Below are 20,492 nucleotides of genomic sequence, written 5' to 3'. Positions count from 1 at the left end.
GAGGAGGAGGCAGGGAGGTGTGTAGCTCTGCTGCTGCTGAAAATCTGCTCCAGACAGATGCATTTCCTCAGCTGCAGCGCGGCTGGGAGTCTTCTTTAAAAACTCCAACCCTCGACGTCTTCTTCCTCTTCCATCAGAGAGGAGGAAGCTCTCCAGACCTCCACAGGCTCGTCCCTTTGTTCTCTCCTTTCATGTTGTCTGAAACTTCTTGAAAGGACCTCAAAGTCTGGTGGCCCGGGACAGCTGAAGCTCTGCATCTGCAGGTCAGATGTTGGTGACTGTGAGTCCAAAGTTATTTTTACAGCTAGTTTGAGATTCGAGGATTTTCCTGGAGTTCGTCTGTGTTGTGCTTTCACTGTGAGAAATGAGGGCTGAGGTGCTGGTGGTGTTGGTCGGTCTGACCCTGTGCTGCTGCTGCGTCCTGGTCTCCGCTGGACAAGATGTGAAGGAGGACAAACTCTCCAGAGGCCGGGTCCAGGTGAGACAAGCCCGAGGACCGGTCCAACACAGGAGGCAGGAGGACGGAGATGGAGATGTTGTAATGTCAGACGAGCCGGCTGAGGCCGCGGAACCGGAGAAGACGAAGCCAAAGAAAAAGAAAACACCTGAGGAAATTGAGGCAGGTAAGAAAGAGCGCCTGCAAACACACTCATCCAGAAACAGAGTCTGCTGCTCTGACGATGTTCATCATTGAATTCAAGTGTTTTTGTGCATGAATGTGCAAGTTTGAAGAGGTTTTTCTTGACCTTCCCCGGACTCTTCAGCTGCAGCTCCGAGCCAAGACGCTGAAGACAGGAAAGGCTGCGATCAATCCCCGAGGCAGGAAAACAACAAAAAAATGTTAACTCATGCCGCTTTCTCTCTGAACTCCTCTCTCGCTCCAAAACTGCTTCCTTTGTGGTTTGCATTTTTAAAAGTAGAGCTGCAGAGGAGTTGGGGTTTTGTTTAGTTGAAAATATCTGAGTGACTCAGAGATGACAGGCCAGAAACTTGCAGTGATTCAGTCGGTGGTCTGACACTTTCTTGGCAGCCGCCGGCTCTTACATGATCTGCTTTCTCTGCCAGGAATACAACACCACTGTAAAAAAAAAAAAAAAAAACCTTTAGGAGCTTGTTTTGTCCAAACACAGAGATTCAGAGGATGAGATTTTATCGGGAGGGGGGACGTCTGTAGAAAACAAAAAAGAAAAAACACACAAGTCTGAGCAACAGCAGAAATATTTCCACTACCATTTTTCCATAAGTGAGCAGACAGGATTTACGAGAGGCCCACTCTCAGCAGCATCGATGCACTGATGTTCTCCTGAATGTTAACTTTCCACTGTATGAAGCAAAACCACAAACCAGAGCCTCTCATGTGTGGCTGATCTGAGTTACATAAAACAAAACCCGAGACCCCCAAACAATCCCTCATCTCCTTCGAGCTCTGTTTATCCAGTGGAGGCTTTGCTGAGTCTGCAAAATCTCCTTTTGTCATATTTTTACAGTCACACTCACAAGCTTCAGGCTCAAGAGCACTGAAGCAGCAGCAGCTCAGAGTGTGGAGATCACGTGTTGCTCTTTTTCTGCACAGATTCCTGGAGCCTATCGACATAGTGGATGTTGTTATCTGTGGTATTGATTTACTGTTAGCGTGGCCGGATTAACCTGTTAGAGTGTGTGCTTGAATCTCACAGTGAATCTTGATTCCTGAATCTACAGGTGAAAACAAACTAAAATAATTCAGGTGATGAGACTTTGACCCAGGTCTGACAACAAGAGACTCCACAATATTAAAGCTCCTCCAGTCTAAAGGTCTGTGTCCATGTGTAGTGTGATTATAGATCAGCTCTAGCTTCTATATTAATACTGTGAAAGTATCAAAGCCTCAGTCCACAGAGAAATGCACACAGCCTGTATTCAGAAACTGAGCCTTAAAACCAGCCGTCAGGACTTCTGGAACTTTGTGATGTCACAACAAAGCAGTCACCAAGCCCCGCCCACCTGGACCCACCATCCAAACCTTGCAGGATTTGGTTTCTCTGAGTGTTTTTACCTGAAATCTGCTTTATTTTTATTGTATCGCTCAGAAAACAGTCAGCCAATCAGAAGAGAGGCTCAGAGCTTCCTCTCTTCTGATTGGCTCACTGACCTGTTGTTACTAGAGCTGCAGAGAGAAGCCTGAGAGAGGAGATGTAAAACTACACTGAGATGGTTTTTGGTTCTTAAAACCACAAATATATCTTCTTATGGATCAACACTTCAAAATAAAACACAGAAGAAGAAGAAAATAAGGAGTTTTAAATTGTAATGTAGTATCTTAGTTCATATTTAAGTTTAACAAAGTCACTTTACAAAGTTTCATTCATTTAATCTAAATGACCAAGAACCAATTGACCTGCAGTGAACCTGGGACCTTTAGTCCGTTTGGGGCCCCAGGGGCGAGGCTCTGTCCAGCTGTGACTGTGCCTTACCACCACATGTAATATGTAATTTGGCACAAAAACTATTTGCCATAAAACTATAATTGTGTCTGAGAAAACAAAACAGGAAAAGCTCTGAGGTCGGATCCTGGATAAAAAAAATTCAAAAGATTTCTTTCACTCTCATTTAAACTTCTGTGTACAAACAGGAATGCCAAGAACAGGTGATTGAAATCCATTACTCACCCGGTGCACCCTGGGTGAGTAATGGATCGTCTGTGCGGGAGCGTTGTGTTTAAGGACCGGTGGAACATCAGGAAAACAAGCAGCTCTCTGTGTTGGAGTCTGATGATGGTTGTAAAACAAGGTCAGGATTAAAAACTCCAAACCCTGAAGCTCTTTGAACATTTCTTCTCTGTAATGCTCCACGTCGTTCAACCTGAACCCTCCTGTTTCATGCACTTTCATGTTTATCTGCAGTTTCTCATCAGACACTTAAACAGGGTGTAACACAACACCTCTGCACGTCTGGGAGCAGTTTGAGTCCGGAGGTCCGGAGGTCGGGAGGTCGCCCCCGTCCCTCCTCTTCTTTGTCTCTGACCTTCACATGATGAAAACTAAAGGCTGAGTTTCAGCGAGCTGTGAAAGTCACGTTGTTACCATGGTTTCCTGAAAGAACATTTTGACTTAACTGAACTGTTTGTTCAATCGTTGTTTATTTGTTGGGTTATATTGGCAAGAGCTGTTTCTGAAACTTGATTTGTTTTCAATAATAAATTTAGTTTTGAGTTTGATCCCTGATTAGAGCCCAACAGATAAACCATCCGGATCAATACATCAGCGTATAAACAAACAAAACATCATTTGTCGACCAGAGGGCAGTGACGAGATGATTTATTATACAAAACTAGAAAACACATTAGAAAATCAAACTCAAGAGATTTTTACAAAAATGTTTATGTGTTTACAATAAAAAAATATCTGCTGCCATATTTCTCCATGTTTCTGAGCAACTTCATTTGATTAGTGAACAATCAGTTTTGATTTTAACTTACAAGTTAAAGACTTAAACTCCTGATCGAGGGAAGTGTAATCTGATTTGCTTTCTTTCCCAGAATGCACTGAGAACCTGTTTATCACTCTATAATATCTGGGTTTCGTACAGAGCTGGAGTCAGGGTGTTGTTAGCCTAGCTTAGCATAAAGACTGGAAGCAGGGGGGAACAGCTAGCCACGTCGTTTAATCTTTGACACCAACATGTGGTTTATTTTCTGTTTCATGTGCTGGAACTATTTCTTGACAAATAACGGCTGGGTGCAGTGACATCATCATGGGGGGGGGGGGGGGGGGGGGTTGTTGTGAGGTTGCCAAGTTAGAAAAGATAAGATGAACCTTTATTGATCCCTCGTAGAGCAAATTCAAATTTGACAGATCAGCAGAAAAGAAAAACAGCACAAGGGGAAAATGTTGTAAGAAATAAAATCAGAATAGAAACAAAATCGGCAGGTGGTTCCAACAGGTAACTCCCCCTAACATCATTTATGTAGTATTTTTTAAACTTTGGACGCAACCATGTTTCCGGTCTTTATGCTAAGCTAAGCTAAGCTAACGATGTCCTGGTTCCAGCTCTGTGCTTGACACAGAAAGACAAAAAAAGAAGCTTCACTAACTCTTGGCCTTTCTCCGTCATTATATAACGACTCTGTGATGTAGAGTGTTGTTAAAGCAGCAGCAGGCTCCGGAGGTCGTCAGTCTCTGGCACAGCGCTTCGCTCTGACTCTTTTCATGGTCTCAGACCAAAACAAACCAATGAGGCGACTGAATCCTCCTTCAGGACCAGGTCCTGCTCCACAACAGAGTCCGTCTGTCTGAGCTCCAGCTTGAACTTGTTGCTGTGAATAATCTGTGCAGACAAACTAAATACAAGACTATAAAGAAAGATTGAAGGGAAACATTTGGCAATAAAAGTTCATATAACTCAGTAATAAAATGTTTAAAGAAGCTGCAGCTGCTTTAAGTGCTTTTCTCTTTCATACATCTACATACTGTAACTCAGTGTTTTCCTCTTGCGTCTGAAGCCAGAGCAAAGAAAGCGGCGGAGAAGGAAGCCAAGGCCAAGAAGCAGAAAGCTCCTAAACCCACCAAAAAGCCAAAACCCCCGAAACCCACCAAGAAGCCCAAAGCACCGAAACCCACCAAGAAGCCAAAGGCGCCAAAACCCACCAAGAAAACAAAGGCAACGACCACGACGCAGCCACACACCAAGCGTCCGTCTCTGGAGGAGGAGGAGGAGAAACTGCTGATGGAGCTGGGCTGGGACACATGTACGTTCACTGTGATTCATGCTTTTACAAAGACGCGTTTTCTTCATAGAGATGAACCTTTAAGGTCGTTGTTATTAATGCAAATTGTGGATATCACACAACCTCTCTCTGTCCGTCTCGGCCCGACAGGATTACAGCCTCTAACTCCTTCTCTTTATCTTTACAGTGATCCGACCTGTGACCCCAAAGGGGCCCGGAGGGGAAGAGCCTGTTGAGCCAGGCCTGGGTAAGACTGTCACGGGTCACTGAGCTGGTTTTAGTGCTTTCACACACAATAAAGTTTCAGTCATAAATACTAGAAGAAGAAAAAACAGAACCCTGAGAATAAAACAAATATTCCTGTGGAGACATTAGCTAAAATTCAAAATAATGTTTGATTATTTAGACATTATTTTTTAGATATTAACAGATTTGTACAAAATCTATGAAATATAAGAAACAAAATCACTAACTTTTAAAGCAGCATGTTATTTTTGTAAGAAATTATAAATTTATAAGCAATAAAACAGCCTCACTGAACTCAATGCCTTCAGTCTCACTTGGTCTGGTCACAGACGGTAAATGAAGATGGACGTCGCCTCCGTCACGTCACCCACAGGTTTCTGAAGAGCTCAGAGTGAGCTGCTTCACCGTCGCCATCTTGGCAGTGTCTGACTCCGCCCCCTAACTCCCAGCTAATCCAAGAATGGGCAAAGAGAAGGAGCTGAGACTTTGTAGCAAACATAGGTTTACCCACCTGTCACTCAAAGAGGCCATGCCCTCAATCCTCCATAACTTTAGGCCTTAATAAAATGTAAACAGGTGAGTTATAGAAACAGATGTCATGACGGAGGAAGTTTTTTGTACCAGGTTGTAAACATGTTTATTTCTGCTGTAAAGTTGGACATTTTAACATGGGAGTCTATGGGGACTGACTCACTGTTGGAGCCAGACTCTAGTGGCCGTTAGAGGAACTGCAGCTTCTGGTTCGTCAGTGTTGGAGGTTGATGCTTGACCAGTATCTTATGATGGCTAATGTTAGCTAATGTTCCCAAGTCACATCTACAGTTTCCCTCAGTTCTACAGCATCTTAGGGACTTTTAGTTTTATGGACTACAACTTTACTGCTCTGCTTCACTCTCACACCGTCGTTTCAGACGCAGCAGCAGCTGTTTTCAGAGAAACATCTGTAAAAAAAAAAAAAAATTTAAATAAATAAATAATTTGTATAGTGGTGCAGATTTTTGCCATAAAACCAATATATGATCGTTTCACTGCAAATTATTTGTCATGTAGATTTTAAAATACATAAAAACGTGCGGTTCTTTTCACAGATCGTAGACGCCCTGATAGGAAACAAGCCACAACTCCTGAGGTCATCATGTACATACCAGGTACACATCTGTCACACAAGGCTGAGTTTGTGACAGTGTCTTTAATTTTCAATTGGAAAAGATAAAAGTTGGAGTTATAAAGATGAACATAAAGAATTGTGCCTAAAACACAGTAGAGAAACTGATTAGTTAAATGATACTAATGAAACCACTGAATCTCCTTTTAGTCCTTTCTTAAAACTTAATTTCATCAGGAAGCACTTCCTGGTTTTGTAGTTTTGTATCTTTCAGTCAATGTTGTGTGTTTTCTTCTGTTTCAGAGGAAACCACCACGATTCCTTACGTTGGTCCCTGGTACGAAGAGTACGATTACGCCGACTGTACGTCCGCCTCTGCGACCGCTGCTCACCGAGTCCGTTTACATGTGGCATTCATCCATCACTGACCTGTGTGTGTGTGTGTGTGTGTGTGTGTGTGTGTGTGTGTGTGTGTGTGTGTGTTTCTCCCTCCGCAGTGGCCGCCAAGAAACAGGAGGAAGAGGAGGAGAGAGCTCGGAAGGAAAAGGCGGAAAAAGGTATTTTTCTTTTCCTTTTTCTTTGCAAATCACAGACACAAGTCTGCTCTGGTGATCTGATGTTTTTCTTACCGTCATCAAACCTCATGAAACGACCAAAACCAACAGTGAATGTGTGTGACTCTAAAGATAAGAGCCACACAGACCCAATGACGTCTAATCACACACACATCATCTCGCTGATAAACATATCAGAGAACCAAATCTGTATCGGTCCGCCGCTGAAAATAGTCCCCAACAAATGCACTTTTTCCTCCTCTTGGACTAATGTTTGTTAAAAACTACACTGACCAGCTGTTTTAGGAAATCACTGATGTTTCTTCAGCGTTACCAGCATCATGGCTCAGATATGACATAGATTTTTAAAAGTGCTCTATAAATAAAGATAATTATTATTTTTACTAGGATTAATCACGCTCTGTTAAATGAACCGACTCTAAAATAAAAAATAAAAATAATAAAAAGCTGCTTTCAAGTAACTGTCAGACATTTAGCAGAGGATGTTCGTTTGCTCTTTTGTACATTTCCTTCACTTTCTCTTTTATTGTGTGGTAAACAGTATTTTCATGTGAACATTTTTTTTTTTGGCCCTAATCCTCTTCCGTACAGACGACCATGTCGCTCCACAGCACAACATCTCTTTACTGGATTGTCATGGAGTCAGGTTCAGACGGTCAGGATGAATTACAGCAACTTTCATGGGTTTTGTTTATAACAAGGAAAATGTAGAAAAAACACAGACTTTTCCCCTTTATCCTTTAATTCTGCAGTGGGTCGTTATTAATGAGAATGATGGAGAGAATAAAAAAAGGGGAAAGAGGAGATAAGAGGAGATTAGAGGTTTTGAGGAGGGAGGGTGGAGAAACCAAATCCAAACTGTACTTTCTGAGTGAGCGACGTTGGAGACATGAACTGAAAGTGACGGAACTGACCCACATTTCAGGCAGGAAACACACGAGGAATGTGTGAGCGTAAGTGACGGCGCACTGCACGAGCTCATATGGAAATATTTTGTGCGGTGGTGGTGGTTGGCTGGAGAGCAAGGTCCATGTGAAAACATGATGTGACACATACTGTTTTCTCATCATGTGCTGAAAGCCGAGCGGCTGAGGAAGAAGTGGGAGGAGGAAGAGGAGGAGAGGCTGAAGCAGATCATGGTTCCTGCTGAACCTAAAAGTAAGAGAGTTACTGGACCTCAAACTTAAAGTTTTAAAAGCTAAAGATGAAATGCAGAAAGGTTACGGCTCTGACAGAGTTTTAAATCAGACCTTGTGTACGTGTCTCAGAGTGTCCTCCTCTGGGTTTGGAGTCTCACCGGGTGGAGGACGACCAGCTGCTGGCTTCCTCCCAGTCTCACCATGGCTTCGCGGCTCAGAGGGGACGCCTCAACATGCAGGTACAAAAATAAATAAATAAATAACACACACACACACAGCTCATCTCGGCCCGGGGTTAGTGAGGAAGACCATGGGTTTTGGGCTTGAAAGCTCACGGGTGTCTGCGGTGGTTCTGCAGGGATCTGATAACGAGGAGGATCTGTACGGCGGCGCGTGGTGCGCCGAGCCGGAGGAGACCAGCCACTGGTTTGAGGTGGATGCTCGTCGAGAGGTGGAGTTCACCGGGGTCATCACTCAGGGAAGAAACTCAGAGCAGCTGTGAGTCCTTTCTAAAACTCCATCTCCCAGAATGCATCAGTGTTGCTGCGATTAGTTTATAGTCGAACATTCATGCTCCTCAGAGGATCGATCATGACGACTTTTCTTCCACAGTTTTTGTTTTTGGTGAAACGTCTCCAGAACAGTCGGATGGATTATCAACAACTAAAACATTAAAATGTGCAAGAAAAACAAACAAACAACACTTAGTAAAGTTGAAGTGATAATTTCTACCTACACACAGGTATCTGAACCAGTTTTGATAAAGTAATATTGATTAGTGCAGCTTTTTATTTTCTGTATTATTTTTTATTTTCCTGCTGGAATGAGCTTCAGTAAACGTCGGTGCAAACACGGACTCATCCGTCTCATCTTCTCCCCAGTGAGGACTTCGTGTCCTCCTACTTCGTGGCGTTCAGTAACGACAGCCGGGATTGGACGGTGCTGCACGACGGCTACGCTGAGTGGGTGAGTGGAAGATAAAAAACAACACAGATCAATAATATCCGCTGTCCGTGTCATGACGGCCGCACATTTCCTTCTGTCATTCCTCTCCGGCAGCTGTTCTATGGGAACGTGGATAAAGACACGCCGGTGATGAGTCAGTTCACTTCGCCCGTTGTGGCTCGTTACATCCGCATCCTGCCTCAGAGCTGGAACGGCAGCCTGTGTCTCCGAGCCGAGGTCCTGGCCTGTCAGCTCCCCAGTCAGTATCACGCTCCACATCTTAAATATCTTTAAGACTAAAACTTGTTCTTTGTGCTTCAGCTCGGAGCAGTTTTTGGTGTTTCACGGGTGTTTTGAAGGTTTAATGATCATGACTCAGAGCTGGAAGAAAAAACACAACTCAGGCCAAACTTTGAGTTGGTTTCACCCAACAACGACGATATACAATAGTGTGTTTCACAACCTGAACCTCATAACCTCAGTGTTAAACACTGTGTTACATAACCGCAGCAGAGGGGGAAACTGCTAAGTGTTTCCACCGTTTCCCAGCGGAAACACACACACACACACACACACACACACACACACACACACACACACACACACACACACACACACACACACACACACACACACACACACTCCCAATCAGCGCGTTTCTTCTTTCAGGTAGTTACCGCAGCGAGAACGAGGTGAACCCGTCGGACGACCTGGACTTCAGACACCACAACTACAAGGAGATGAGACAGGTTTGTGCTCAGGAGTGACAGAAGCTGATAAAGTGATGACTCTGCAAACAGCAGCATCACGGCTGCTCTTTCTCTCATCCAGATGATGAAGGTGATAAACGAGGAGTGTCCCAACATCACCAGGATTTACAACATCGGTAAAAGCTCCCAGGGCCTGAAGATGTACGCCATGGAGATCTCCGACAACCCGGGAGAGCACGAGTCAGGTACAAGCAGGAAGCTGATGATGATGCTGCTGCAGCTGCTCAATGTTTCCCAATCAGTTAAGACAATTCCTATACACGTATTTGTGATTAGGATTCAAATAGGGTCACAAATTGGTATGCAGCCGATTTTCTGCACATTTTCCATCTATAAAATAGTCACTTCAGTCACAGCCGAGTTTTCTTAAAAACCTGATGAAGTTTTTGTTCCTTTTACAAAAGAAACCTCGAGATTTCGATAAATTGCCTCTAGAAGGTCCTTAAAATATCTGTACTGTTTCTATTTAATTGCAACTCTCTCTTAAGTGGAACTACTTTAATAATATATATATATATATATTATATATATATATATAATATATATATATATATATATATATATCTACACTCACATCTTTGTTTCCTTGTACTAACTTAAAACAACTCTTCTGCAGTTGTTGAATTCCAGTTCCTAATAATTCCATCTTTAGAGAGCAAGCAGAGTCAAGCTCCAAAAACACTGAATACTACATTTCCCATGATGCAATCCTGTCAACAAAATCAGGGTCATTGTTTTCACGTATAAAATAATCGGATTGCCCCTTTAATCCTCCAAACAAATAAGTATCTATTGAATAAATTCACCTGTGTTGTTGCTGATGCGCGTGTTTTTGTTTCGTCGTCTCGTCTCCAGGTGAACCGGAATTCCGTTACACAGCCGGTCTCCATGGTAACGAGGCGCTGGGCCGAGAGCTCCTCCTCCTGCTGATGCAGTTCCTGTGCAAAGAGTACAACGACGAAAACCCGAGAGTGCGCCGCCTGGTGGACGGAGTGAGGATACACCTGGTGCCCTCGCTCAACCCCGACGCTTACGAGCTGGCCTTTGAGATGGTGCGATGACGTCACAGCACCTGGACATTTAATGACACACCTGTCCTGTGGCATTTTAACCTCAACAGATCAATGTGTGTTTTAAGATGCTCTCTAACATGGGCCCCTGTTCCTGTCCCTCAGGGCTCAGAGATGGGGAACTGGGCGCTGGGCCACTGGACTGAAGAAGGTTACGACATTTTCCAGAATTTCCCCGACCTCAACAGCGTCCTGTGGGGGGCCGAGGACCGAGGCTGGGTCCCCCGCATCGTTCCCAATCATCACATCCCCCTCCCGGAAAACTTCCTCAACGGCTCTGTGAGTCTGTTTCCTGTCGCCATGGGGCCAATGTTTCACTTTTTAAATCCTAAATCATGTCTTGACCCTCAAGCTTTCCTCGTCCTTCCACAGCTCGCTACTGAGACGAAGGCCGTCATTTCCTGGATGCAGCGAAACCCATTTGTCCTGGGAGCCAATCTGCAAGGAGGAGAGAAACTGGTGGCGTACCCGTTTGACATGCAGCGCCCGCCAATCTCTGTAAGGACATGAAACTATTGGAACTGTCATCGATAAACTTATTACATCGCCTTTAATCCTTTATTCCCTCGCTCGTGTGAAGTTGACGGACAGTCGGCGCTGGAGGACGAACGCCGAGATGAACGAGGAGACGTGGGCCCGGATTCAGCGGCAGAACGAGGGCGCTCTGAGGGAGACGCCGGACGACGCCATGTTTCGATGGCTGGCGATGTCTTACGCCCACAGTCACCTGACCATGACCGAGACCCAGCGAGGCTCGTGCCACGGCGATGACGTCACGGCGGGACAGGGCATCATCAACAGAGCCAGCTGGAAGCCGGTGGTGGGCAGTAAGTGTCGACAAGAGGGGAACGTTGGAGACAAGAGGAGGAAGAAGAGATGAGAGAAATATCCCCCGCCATCTTTGAAATATTCATAATCGTTTATCCCACTTTAGTTTGATTTAACGCAACTTTATTTAAATATACGCACTAACGAACTGACAGTGTCACGTTCAGCTGTAAAGTCCAAACCAGAGAATCTCTCCTCACCTGAACAACACGTGACACTAAATGACAAAATAAAAGCGCATATAGCAGCAGCAAAGCTTTATTTCAAGCTATTGTGAGCTTTAATTCTGAAAAGTACTGACAGGAAGTTCCAAATGTTCTGTTGCTTGTTTGACAGACTTCTGAAATGTGTGATATGAAAAAATATAGTCGGCTAACACCAGGTTCAGTAAATCTGTCAAACGCACAGTAATTCCAGTTGCACATTTTTATCAATTAATTTCTTAAATGATCCTTTGATTAATGGATTAGTAAAAACAAACCGAGCCCTGCTCTCCACAAACGGATCGTAATGAAACCTGTTTCAAATGTCATGTTTACCTCCATTACCCCCCCCCCCCCCCCTCCCCCCACAGGTATGAACGACTTCAGCTACCTGCACACCAACTGCTTCGAGCTCTCCATCTTCTTGGGCTGCGACAAGTTTCCCCATGAGAGCGAGCTGCCTCTGGAGTGGGAGAACAACCGCGAGTCTCTGCTGTCCTTCATCGAGCAGGTGAGAACTGCCGGTCTCTTAAGGTGGATTTGCATCTGTTCTGGGATTTAAGGTGGAATGTGCTGTTTTCCTGCGCAGGTAAATCGAGGGATAAAAGGTGTAGTGAGGGACGTGGAGGGAAATCCTCTGCCCAACGCCACCGTCACTGTGGAGGGAATACGCCATGATGTCAGAACTGGTACATTGGGGCTCAATGACCAAAATGCTTTGCAGGATATTGATAATTCAGTTTTTGTTTGTAAAAGGAAATCCAGATCCTGACCAGTGAACGTCCCACACTTGTAGCTGTAGGTGGCGATTACTGGCGGCTGCTGAATCCTGGAGAATACCGTGTGAGCGCCAAAGCTGACGGCTACACCCCTCAGACCAGACTGTGCTTGGTGGGCTACGACTCCGGAGCCACTCCCTGCAGCTTCACCTTGGCCAAGTCCAACTGGGACCGCATCAAACAGATCATGGCGCTGAACGGCAAGAGGCCCATCCGACTGGTCACCAAACCCAACGTGGTGAAGACGACGGCGGCCAGCTCCGTGGGAGTCGGCAGCACCGCCGCGGGGACGGACGCTCACGCCAACGCTCAGAACGCAGAGCGACACAGGCGGCTCCGGCTCATGCGACTACGCAGACTGCGTCAGCAGAGACTAAGAGCCGGTCTCAGGACCACTGCTACAACAACCACAACCACAACTACCACCACAACAACAACAACAACAACAACAACACCGCCACCTGAAACTGAAAGAACAACCTCCTGGTACGACTCCTGGTTTCCTGTGGACAGCTGGTCGACTGAGAACCCGTTCGACAGCGTCATCTTTGACTCGGGGCCCACGCAGGACTATCCTTTTGAATACACCATCGATTGATCCGCTCACATGTATGTGTAACACAGACCGTACTAACCACTTCATGACGCTGCAACATCACAGCTTTAAAAACACAAAACACACCGACTGGTCATTATCTAGTTTTCACCTGTGGGTTTCTACCTGAGCGGACAGGAGCCTGATCTGAAGCGAAAGCCTCTGCTGAGCAGAGACTGTAGAGTTTAATTTGGTTTCTGTTCAGAAAAACAAAACACAGCACGTCACAATACAAACAGGTACTTTTCTATAAGAAGTCTATGTTTATGTGTCTTTCATAGCTTGACAGTGTGATTGCTGGCCTCAGTTAAACTGATTTAATGTACTGCTGAATGCATTTGATTAAAATGGTTATTTTCTAAAACATCGTCGTCCGTCTATTATTCTGTGGTTCGATTAAATCATTTGTATAATCTGAAAAATCAAAAAACCGAAACAGTCTGAGTGTCGAGTGATTGTTCTAATCAATGACAGTGATGCCTTTCACATTAAATGCAGCTATTTGATCCATTGTTCATCCAAGAATATTGATCAGCTTTATCTGGGCGGATCAATCGCTCTTTAGATAAGACGAAAAATATGTCACTGACTTTCTGAATGCAACCATGAAGCTGTTGTTTCACTTTTTAAAACACATATTCAAATAATGTTAAAGCTCCTCCAGTGTAAAGGTCTGTGTCCATGTGTTGATTGATTATAGATCAGCTCTAGCTTCTATATTAATACTGTGAAAGTATCAAAGCCTCAGTCCACAGAGAAATGCACACAGCCTGTATTCAGAAACTGAGCCTTAAAACCAGCCGTCAGGACTTCTGGAACTTTGTGATGTCACAACAAAGCAGTCACCAAGCCCCGCCCACCTGGACCCACCATCCAAACCTTGCAGGATTTGGTTTCTCTGAGTGTTTTTACCTGAAATCTGCTATATGTTTATTGGATCACTCAGAAAACAGTCAGCCAATCAGAAGAGAGGCTCAGAGCCTGATTATGATGATCTAATAGAACTCTGATAGAAACACTCATTGTTTTAGGAGAAATCATTTTATTTTATTAAACAATGTTTCAAGAATAGAAGCTTTAGAAAAGAGATGATGTGGATACTGTCTTCGTCTCATGTCATCAGGTTCAAACTGATTCCTCTGTCAAGTCATCGTACGTCCATTTCGTCCGCGGCCCGTTAACCCTCTGAACCGAGTCCGTACAGTTTGTATTTGTCTCACCTGTGCCGACATGGAGACCAAACGTCCTCCCGGTCAGTGTCTCTGCACAGTTTTAACATCCAGGACTGAGGCGCCTTCATGTGATGTGAACTGCAGCTGCAGCTATGAGCGGCCTGCTTTCCCCTTCCTGCTCCTCCCGCCGGTGTATCTGAAACTCTTCAGCGGGTTCTTCCCCTGGATGTTCTTCTGCACAGAGACAATAAATCACTGTAACCACGAGCTTTTCCCTTTTAATATTCAGTTTCTCTTTCTAAAAACATGGACACACCTGAGTTTGACGGATGATAGTTGGACAAAGGGCTGCAACCAACTTCTATTTCCATCAACAATGAAGCTACTAATTATTTAATTAAACGTCTGGTCTAAATAAAAGTTAAAAACTGGATCTTCAACACCACACACGAGGACAGAGGAAGGTCTGGACCTCCTCAGCTGACCACAGCCTGGTTTTGTGACGCGGGTCTCACCTTGAAACTGCTCTTGACGACTCCTTCGGGTTTCGACTTTTCCTTCCTCTTCCTCCTCCTCCTGCTGGACAGCGGATCCACCACGCCCTTCAGCGTCTCAGGAACTGGAGGCAAAGATCATCGTTACAGATGGCGGACATCTTTGTAGCCATACTATAGTGTGTGTGTGTGTGTGTGTGTGTGTGTATGTGTGTGTGTGTGTCTTACTCAGGTACTCAGGTATGTTCTTCAGGTGGGGTTTGACCACAGCAGGGTGGAGGTCTTTGTCGTGTCTGAGCAGCTGCAGGTCTCTGGGGTTATCCTCGAAATACGTCTGCGAGCAGAAACATCCACACGTCCACGTCCGCTCGTATATTCATGCATCAGAACAATTATGTTGAGATGAGCGACCTTCTCTCACCTTGAGTTTCTCTGAGTTGAGCAGCTCCTGTTTGATCTCTTTCAGTCTGGCCTCCCTCACCGCCTGCTTCGTCACCGAGCGCATGGCGTCCTGCCGACAAACACAGTCAGCGCTCATCACCCAAAACTATAAAACTACTAAAATTAAACTGTGAGCCAGAGTGGAAGTTTGCCTGGTTCTGTACATATATGATTAATACTGATAATGAGTTGTTGAGTTATGAGGAGATGTGGTGCGGATACTCACCCTGCACCTGTACCTGAAGCCTTCGATCTCTTCCATCTTAAACTCGTAAGGTTTCAGAACAGATTCACCGTTTTCTAAAAAACCAATATAAACACCATCTAATCAATGACACGTTCCAACACGATCAAATTATTTGGTTGTGGTACAAGAGCTTTAGAAAGAACAAGGCTAGCTGTTTCCCTGCGTTTCCAGTCTTTATGCTAAGCTAGGCTAACCAGGTGCTGGCTCTAGCTTCGTATTTATGTTAATAAAATGATTCAAATGTCTCCAAAATGAAAATAAAAACGTCTTGGTCACCTCCTGTCAGCGCCTCCTCCACCTCCGACAGCAGATCCAGCTCCGTGTGGGAGATGAAGGACAGAGCCGTGCCCGAGTTGTCTGCTCTCGCCGTCCTACAGAGTCGAACACAGAGAAACTCTCGGGGGTTAATTACGTCACACGGAGGCACAATGTGTGATGCTGAAGTGCGACTGAACCGAGACTCCACCTACCTCCCGACCCGATGGATGTAGGACTCCACGGTGGCGGGGAAATCAAAGTTGACGACGTTGGCGACATTTTGGAAATCAACGCCTCTGGAGACGCCGTACTCTTTGTCCTTGGACCTTTAAATACATCATTCGCACATTAATCAACATGTGACTGAAGTTAGAAGAGTATCTTTGTGACATCACACAGCGTGGCAGCGTTGACTCACTTTCCTCCTTTCTCCGCGCTCTTCTTCTTCTTCCCTTTGCCCGCGGCCGCCTGCGGAGCTGCGGTGGGATCGGCCAAACTCTGTTCGTCTGTGGCGATGATGTAATCGTAAAAGCCCTGGTTAAACTGGGTGATGATGTGACACCTGCAGAAGGAGCGGCGGGAAACATGAAGATGAGACGGTACAGATGACTGCAGGGCAGCGGTTTCCCCATAGAGTCTAAATGTCTCTGTCCATGTGTAGTTAGATTATAAAGCAGGTCTCGGTTCTGTATTAATACTGGGAAAGTATCAATCCAGAGAGAAGCCTGAGAGGAGATGTAAAACTTCTTATGGATCAACACTTGAAATAAAACACAGAAGAAGAAGAAAATATGACGCTTTAAATCTCTGTGGAAGATGTTTACTGAGCCTGATGCAAACTACCCTCAGGGACGCAAAACGCTTTTCGCCAGATGCTAAATTTCCTCACATACAGGAAACATACATCCTCCGAATTCTTTGAGAATGCATTAAAATCCAAACTGCACACGAGAGAGAGAGAGAGAGAGAGAGAGAGAGAAAAAACTGCTTCCTGGTGGTTTGTCTCCAAACAGATGAAACTCTCCAAGTGTCTGCTGTGAGAAAATGTACTGAAAACAAAATCAAAACACATTCCCCTACGAAACAAAGACTTCAGGAAGGACCGATAGTAGAGTCGTCAAACATTCTGCGCTCCCCTCTCACCTGGAGTGAACCGGCAGCTCGGAGTTGAGGACGCAGGCGGGGATGCCAAACTGTTCCAGGAACAGTTTCAGTCTGTAGCATCTCTCCACTGCTCCCACAAACACCAGCGTCTTCCCCTGAACCAGGCGCAGCTTCAGCAGCGTGTAGATGAGCAGGAACTTGTCTTCCTCCTCGCACTTGATGCTGTACTGCTGCAGCTGGCTGCTGTCCGGGAGCTGAGAGCCCTGAAGCTTCAGGATCACCTGAGAGAACGCACACGACATTAGTGTCCGGCTGAAATGCACACGCCACAAAAACACGCTACACACGGGAAATATTACAAAGACTGAGAATGTGAAAGCGGCATTACAGGGTTGTGTAGCAGCAGCTCCTTTAAGGCCTGAACGTCCTCGGTGAGAGTGGCAGACATCAGGAACGACTGGTAGATCTTCGGCAAATGGCTGAGACACAAGAAAACAACAGGTTGATTCAAAAGAAATCAATGAATCAGCAGCAGCTCTGTGGAGCCGCCGAGACTCTGTCAGCGACACATTCACTGCCTGAATGTTCACATGGAAAATTATCACTTCTCCAGGCCTCAGAAAATCCTTCGTTCTCATATCCACACTCCGTCACTGAGTCACAAGTCAACAAGGTTCATCACCGCTGCTCGAAACTAACTCGTCACTAACTGTTTAAAATCAGCTTGAATCTGCGTCTTCGTCTTCTCACCACAACAGGTTCTTCAGATCTGCCTCGAACCCGAAAGAGAAGAGCAGGTCGGCCTCGTCTACCACCAGAGTCTCAAGGGACGAATGCAGGACCAGGTTCTGGGCGCTGAGGTGGGCCAGCACACGGGACGGCGTCCCCACGACCACGTCAGGCTTCTCCATTAAGATCGGTCTGTCCACAGAGACAAAACAAAACATCATGGACAGTTTTAGATACTGAACGCTACAGCTTTCATTTAGATTTTTATAAATGTAAAATCGACCTACAACATATATATAGTAGACTGACCTCTGTGCCGACAGATCAGCCTTTCCGGAGATGTCGGCCACCCGGACGTCTCTGGAGCAGAACGCCGTCAACTGTCTCATCATGGTCTGAACCTGCTGCCCCAGCTCCTTGGTTGGAACCAGGACCAGAGCTCGCACGTCCTGCTCACGAACGCTCTGAAGACGACGACGACGACAACAAACAGAAAGCAAGTGTTCAAAAGCTCTGAGACGTGTTCTGTGCATCACTTCCACATCCTGTTTCCACAGATCACACACATGATCCAGGCAGCTGAGATACACGACTCGCGACGTGATTTTGACATCACTGTGAAGACGTGTCGGAGCACAAACTACACATCTGATCTAAAAACATCTGACGTAGCTCGCGGCCTCACCTGCTTGGAGGTCAGGATGCGCTGGATGACGGGTATAGCGTAAGCAGCGGTCTTTCCAGACCCGGTCCGGGCTCGAGCCAGGAGGTCTTTCCCCTCCAGGGCCAGAGGGATGGCTTTCTCCTGGATCAGAGTGGGCTGGGACCAACCCAGATCCGCGACCGCCTAGACCACGACCATAACAAGGAGTTCGTGATTTCACAGCATGACAAACTATTTCTTGTTTGTATCTTTTAACAGCTCTTCCTTTCTAACTATCTGTTTCACAAGTAAAAAGATTTATAACATCAAATTTTCCCAAATCCAAACAAAGATGGCAGCTGGAAGTGACATGATATACTTTAAAGATATTATACACTGATGTTTATTTCCACTATTTTAATTTTTCATGTTTAATAACATGTCCACCATGAGGTGTTAAATGATTCACCAGGTGCTCTCTCACTCTAAAATAGGAACATGTATGCCCACATGAAATTGATCAGTCACTTTTGTACCTTTAGTTTAGTTTCTACACAAAAACAGCTGAATGAAGACGTTTGAGCAAATTACATATTGTGCTGATTTTTGTAGAGAAAAGTATTAAATAAAAACCCTTCAAATGTTAATGCACTTTTACTGAGTTTTCCTGTGTTAATGATACTTATTATTTCATCAACTTAAAATATATAAAACAATTAAACAGTGATTGTAGATAGATATCACATATATAGATATCACATATCCCCTTAAGTGAAATGGCAAAGAGGTCTCAGACAGCTGGACCTCACACTGTAAATGTGGCCGGGACAAGCAGCAAATCCTCACATCAGAGGAACTGAAACTTTAAAATGACTGAAATAGTTGCTGATTAGTTAATTGTCTGTCGATTAATCGACCAATCAGAGCATTTTAAATGTTACTTCAGCTTGTTTCTCTGCTGTTGAGCCAGTTACACCAGTTTAATAGTGTTAATGCACAAACTTCTAACATTAAATTCACAGTGTAACATGTACTTTAACCTACAGGCTGGTACGTCTATAAAAATAGAAGTAACTTAGTTCTAACGTGTGTGATGGTTTAGCAAACACCAGCCTGCTGACATGTTAGCATAGCCGGGACCAGCTGCTGTGTTTACAGTGTTTACGCCGAGTTTCCTTCACTTCTCTGCGGGTTTCACTTTTCAACGTTTCCCCTTCGGTTTATTCAACATTCACTGATCGTGTCGGCGGTTAATTACCTTTAAAAGACGGTCGTCTAAACCCATTTCATGAAACTGCAGCGTCTCGTCAGCCATCGCTCCACCGCACCGCACTCACATGTGCGTCGCATGGTTACGACGTCATGCTGCCTTCATGCCCCTCCTCTCAGACTCCGTCTTTTCGTTAGAGCCAAATGTTCCTCTCTTTCCCTTCATGATTTCACATACTTTATGAAGCTATATAAAAAAACAGAGAGCATAAGCACAATTAGATATTATAGGTACATTTCCGCAAACGATCTTATTGTATTGTATTTATATACTGTAATTTATTCTACTTTCAATTTACACTGTTTAAAACTTGGACTGTGAGCAAATGTAAATTGATTTTGATTAATAAAATGTTTTGGGGAAAAATGTTTAGTTTCATTTCCAACATTATAAACACAATTTTAAGTTTTGTGCTAAACATTATACATATATTACAAATATAAAGACCCAAATATTTTGTTATTATTGTTTTTTTTTATAAACAAATATCTTCTTTCTAAAAGATTACTAATATTTTCTCCTTTCCTTCATGATTTTACAAAGTTTATAAACTCTGAAATTTCATAAAAGTGCAAGCACAGTTGAATATTACAGCAAACACATGAAAACACATGAGTGCATTCAATCTAGCCTTATTCTATCTTATTGTATTTATTTATTTATTTTTATTTTTAGTGCCATTGTCCATATCTTGATTATAAGTTCCACATAGAATGTTATATAAAGTTTCTATGTTTATATATGTTTTTCTTATTTATTTCTTATCAATTTTAAACATGTCTATCTTATCAAATACTGTATTATCACATTTATTGACAGGCTATGGGGTCCTTCTGCAGTTGTTCATGTTGTATAATGGAAAATGCGAGTTTAGAGGGAAGTGTCCTATTTGTGCTGAATTTACAAAATGAACACTTGAATTATTATAAAATCTTACGATTCATTTATGCAGCTATTCATCAAGTTATTAATTTGAGTAAGGTTACTTAATCTGTTACTTTAGGTGAACATACACAATTGCTGTGTGCTGGTTACTGTTCATTCTTATTTATAAAGGTGGTGGGGGGAGGTGAAGGGGTCAGTTCAATATATGGTTGGAACATAAAAGATGAACATGACTGAGGAGCAGTGTTGGGTATATGAAGTTGTTCCAATTTCTAATTGATTTTATCTA

General features: G+C 44.2%; 2 protein-coding genes across 2 annotated transcripts; one reads left to right on the top strand and one right to left on the bottom strand.

Annotated features, from left to right (window-relative positions):
* The first annotated feature begins 73 nt into the window (after nt 1-73).
* Nucleotides 74-13,324, top strand: aebp1a (AE binding protein 1a). Its single transcript, XM_056403738.1, has 20 exons — nt 74-623; nt 4,481-4,726; nt 4,893-4,952; nt 6,040-6,099; nt 6,360-6,419; nt 6,554-6,613; nt 7,712-7,789; nt 7,900-8,009; nt 8,129-8,268; nt 8,652-8,736; nt 8,830-8,974; nt 9,385-9,464; nt 9,547-9,670; nt 10,341-10,537; nt 10,661-10,834; nt 10,928-11,053; nt 11,136-11,382; nt 11,958-12,097; nt 12,176-12,275; nt 12,383-13,324. The coding sequence occupies exons 1-20, from the start codon at nt 365-367 to the stop codon at nt 12,961-12,963; spliced, it is 3,072 nt and encodes a 1,023-aa protein (XP_056259713.1). The 5' UTR covers nt 74-364; the 3' UTR covers nt 12,964-13,324.
* Nucleotides 13,325-13,982: 658 nt separating this feature from the next.
* ddx56 (DEAD (Asp-Glu-Ala-Asp) box helicase 56) lies at nt 13,983-19,412 on the bottom strand. Its single transcript, XM_056403641.1, has 14 exons — nt 19,307-19,412; nt 18,091-18,252; nt 17,715-17,869; nt 17,427-17,597; nt 17,065-17,155; nt 16,716-16,957; nt 15,991-16,134; nt 15,785-15,898; nt 15,591-15,685; nt 15,294-15,367; nt 15,048-15,137; nt 14,855-14,960; nt 14,648-14,751; nt 13,983-14,366 (listed from the first exon to the last, which is right to left on the bottom strand). The coding sequence occupies exons 1-14, from the start codon at nt 19,361-19,363 to the stop codon at nt 14,283-14,285; spliced, it is 1,689 nt and encodes a 562-aa protein (XP_056259616.1). The 5' UTR covers nt 19,364-19,412; the 3' UTR covers nt 13,983-14,282.
* Between the last annotated feature and the right edge of the window lie 1,080 nt (nt 19,413-20,492).

Source organism: Seriola aureovittata, chromosome 18, assembly GCF_021018895.1.
Source record: "Seriola aureovittata isolate HTS-2021-v1 ecotype China chromosome 18, ASM2101889v1, whole genome shotgun sequence".
NCBI lineage: Eukaryota > Metazoa > Chordata > Actinopteri > Carangiformes > Carangidae > Seriola > Seriola aureovittata.
The sequence above is the reverse complement of the archived record's forward strand: the minus strand, read 5'-3'. Positions and strand labels throughout refer to the sequence as shown.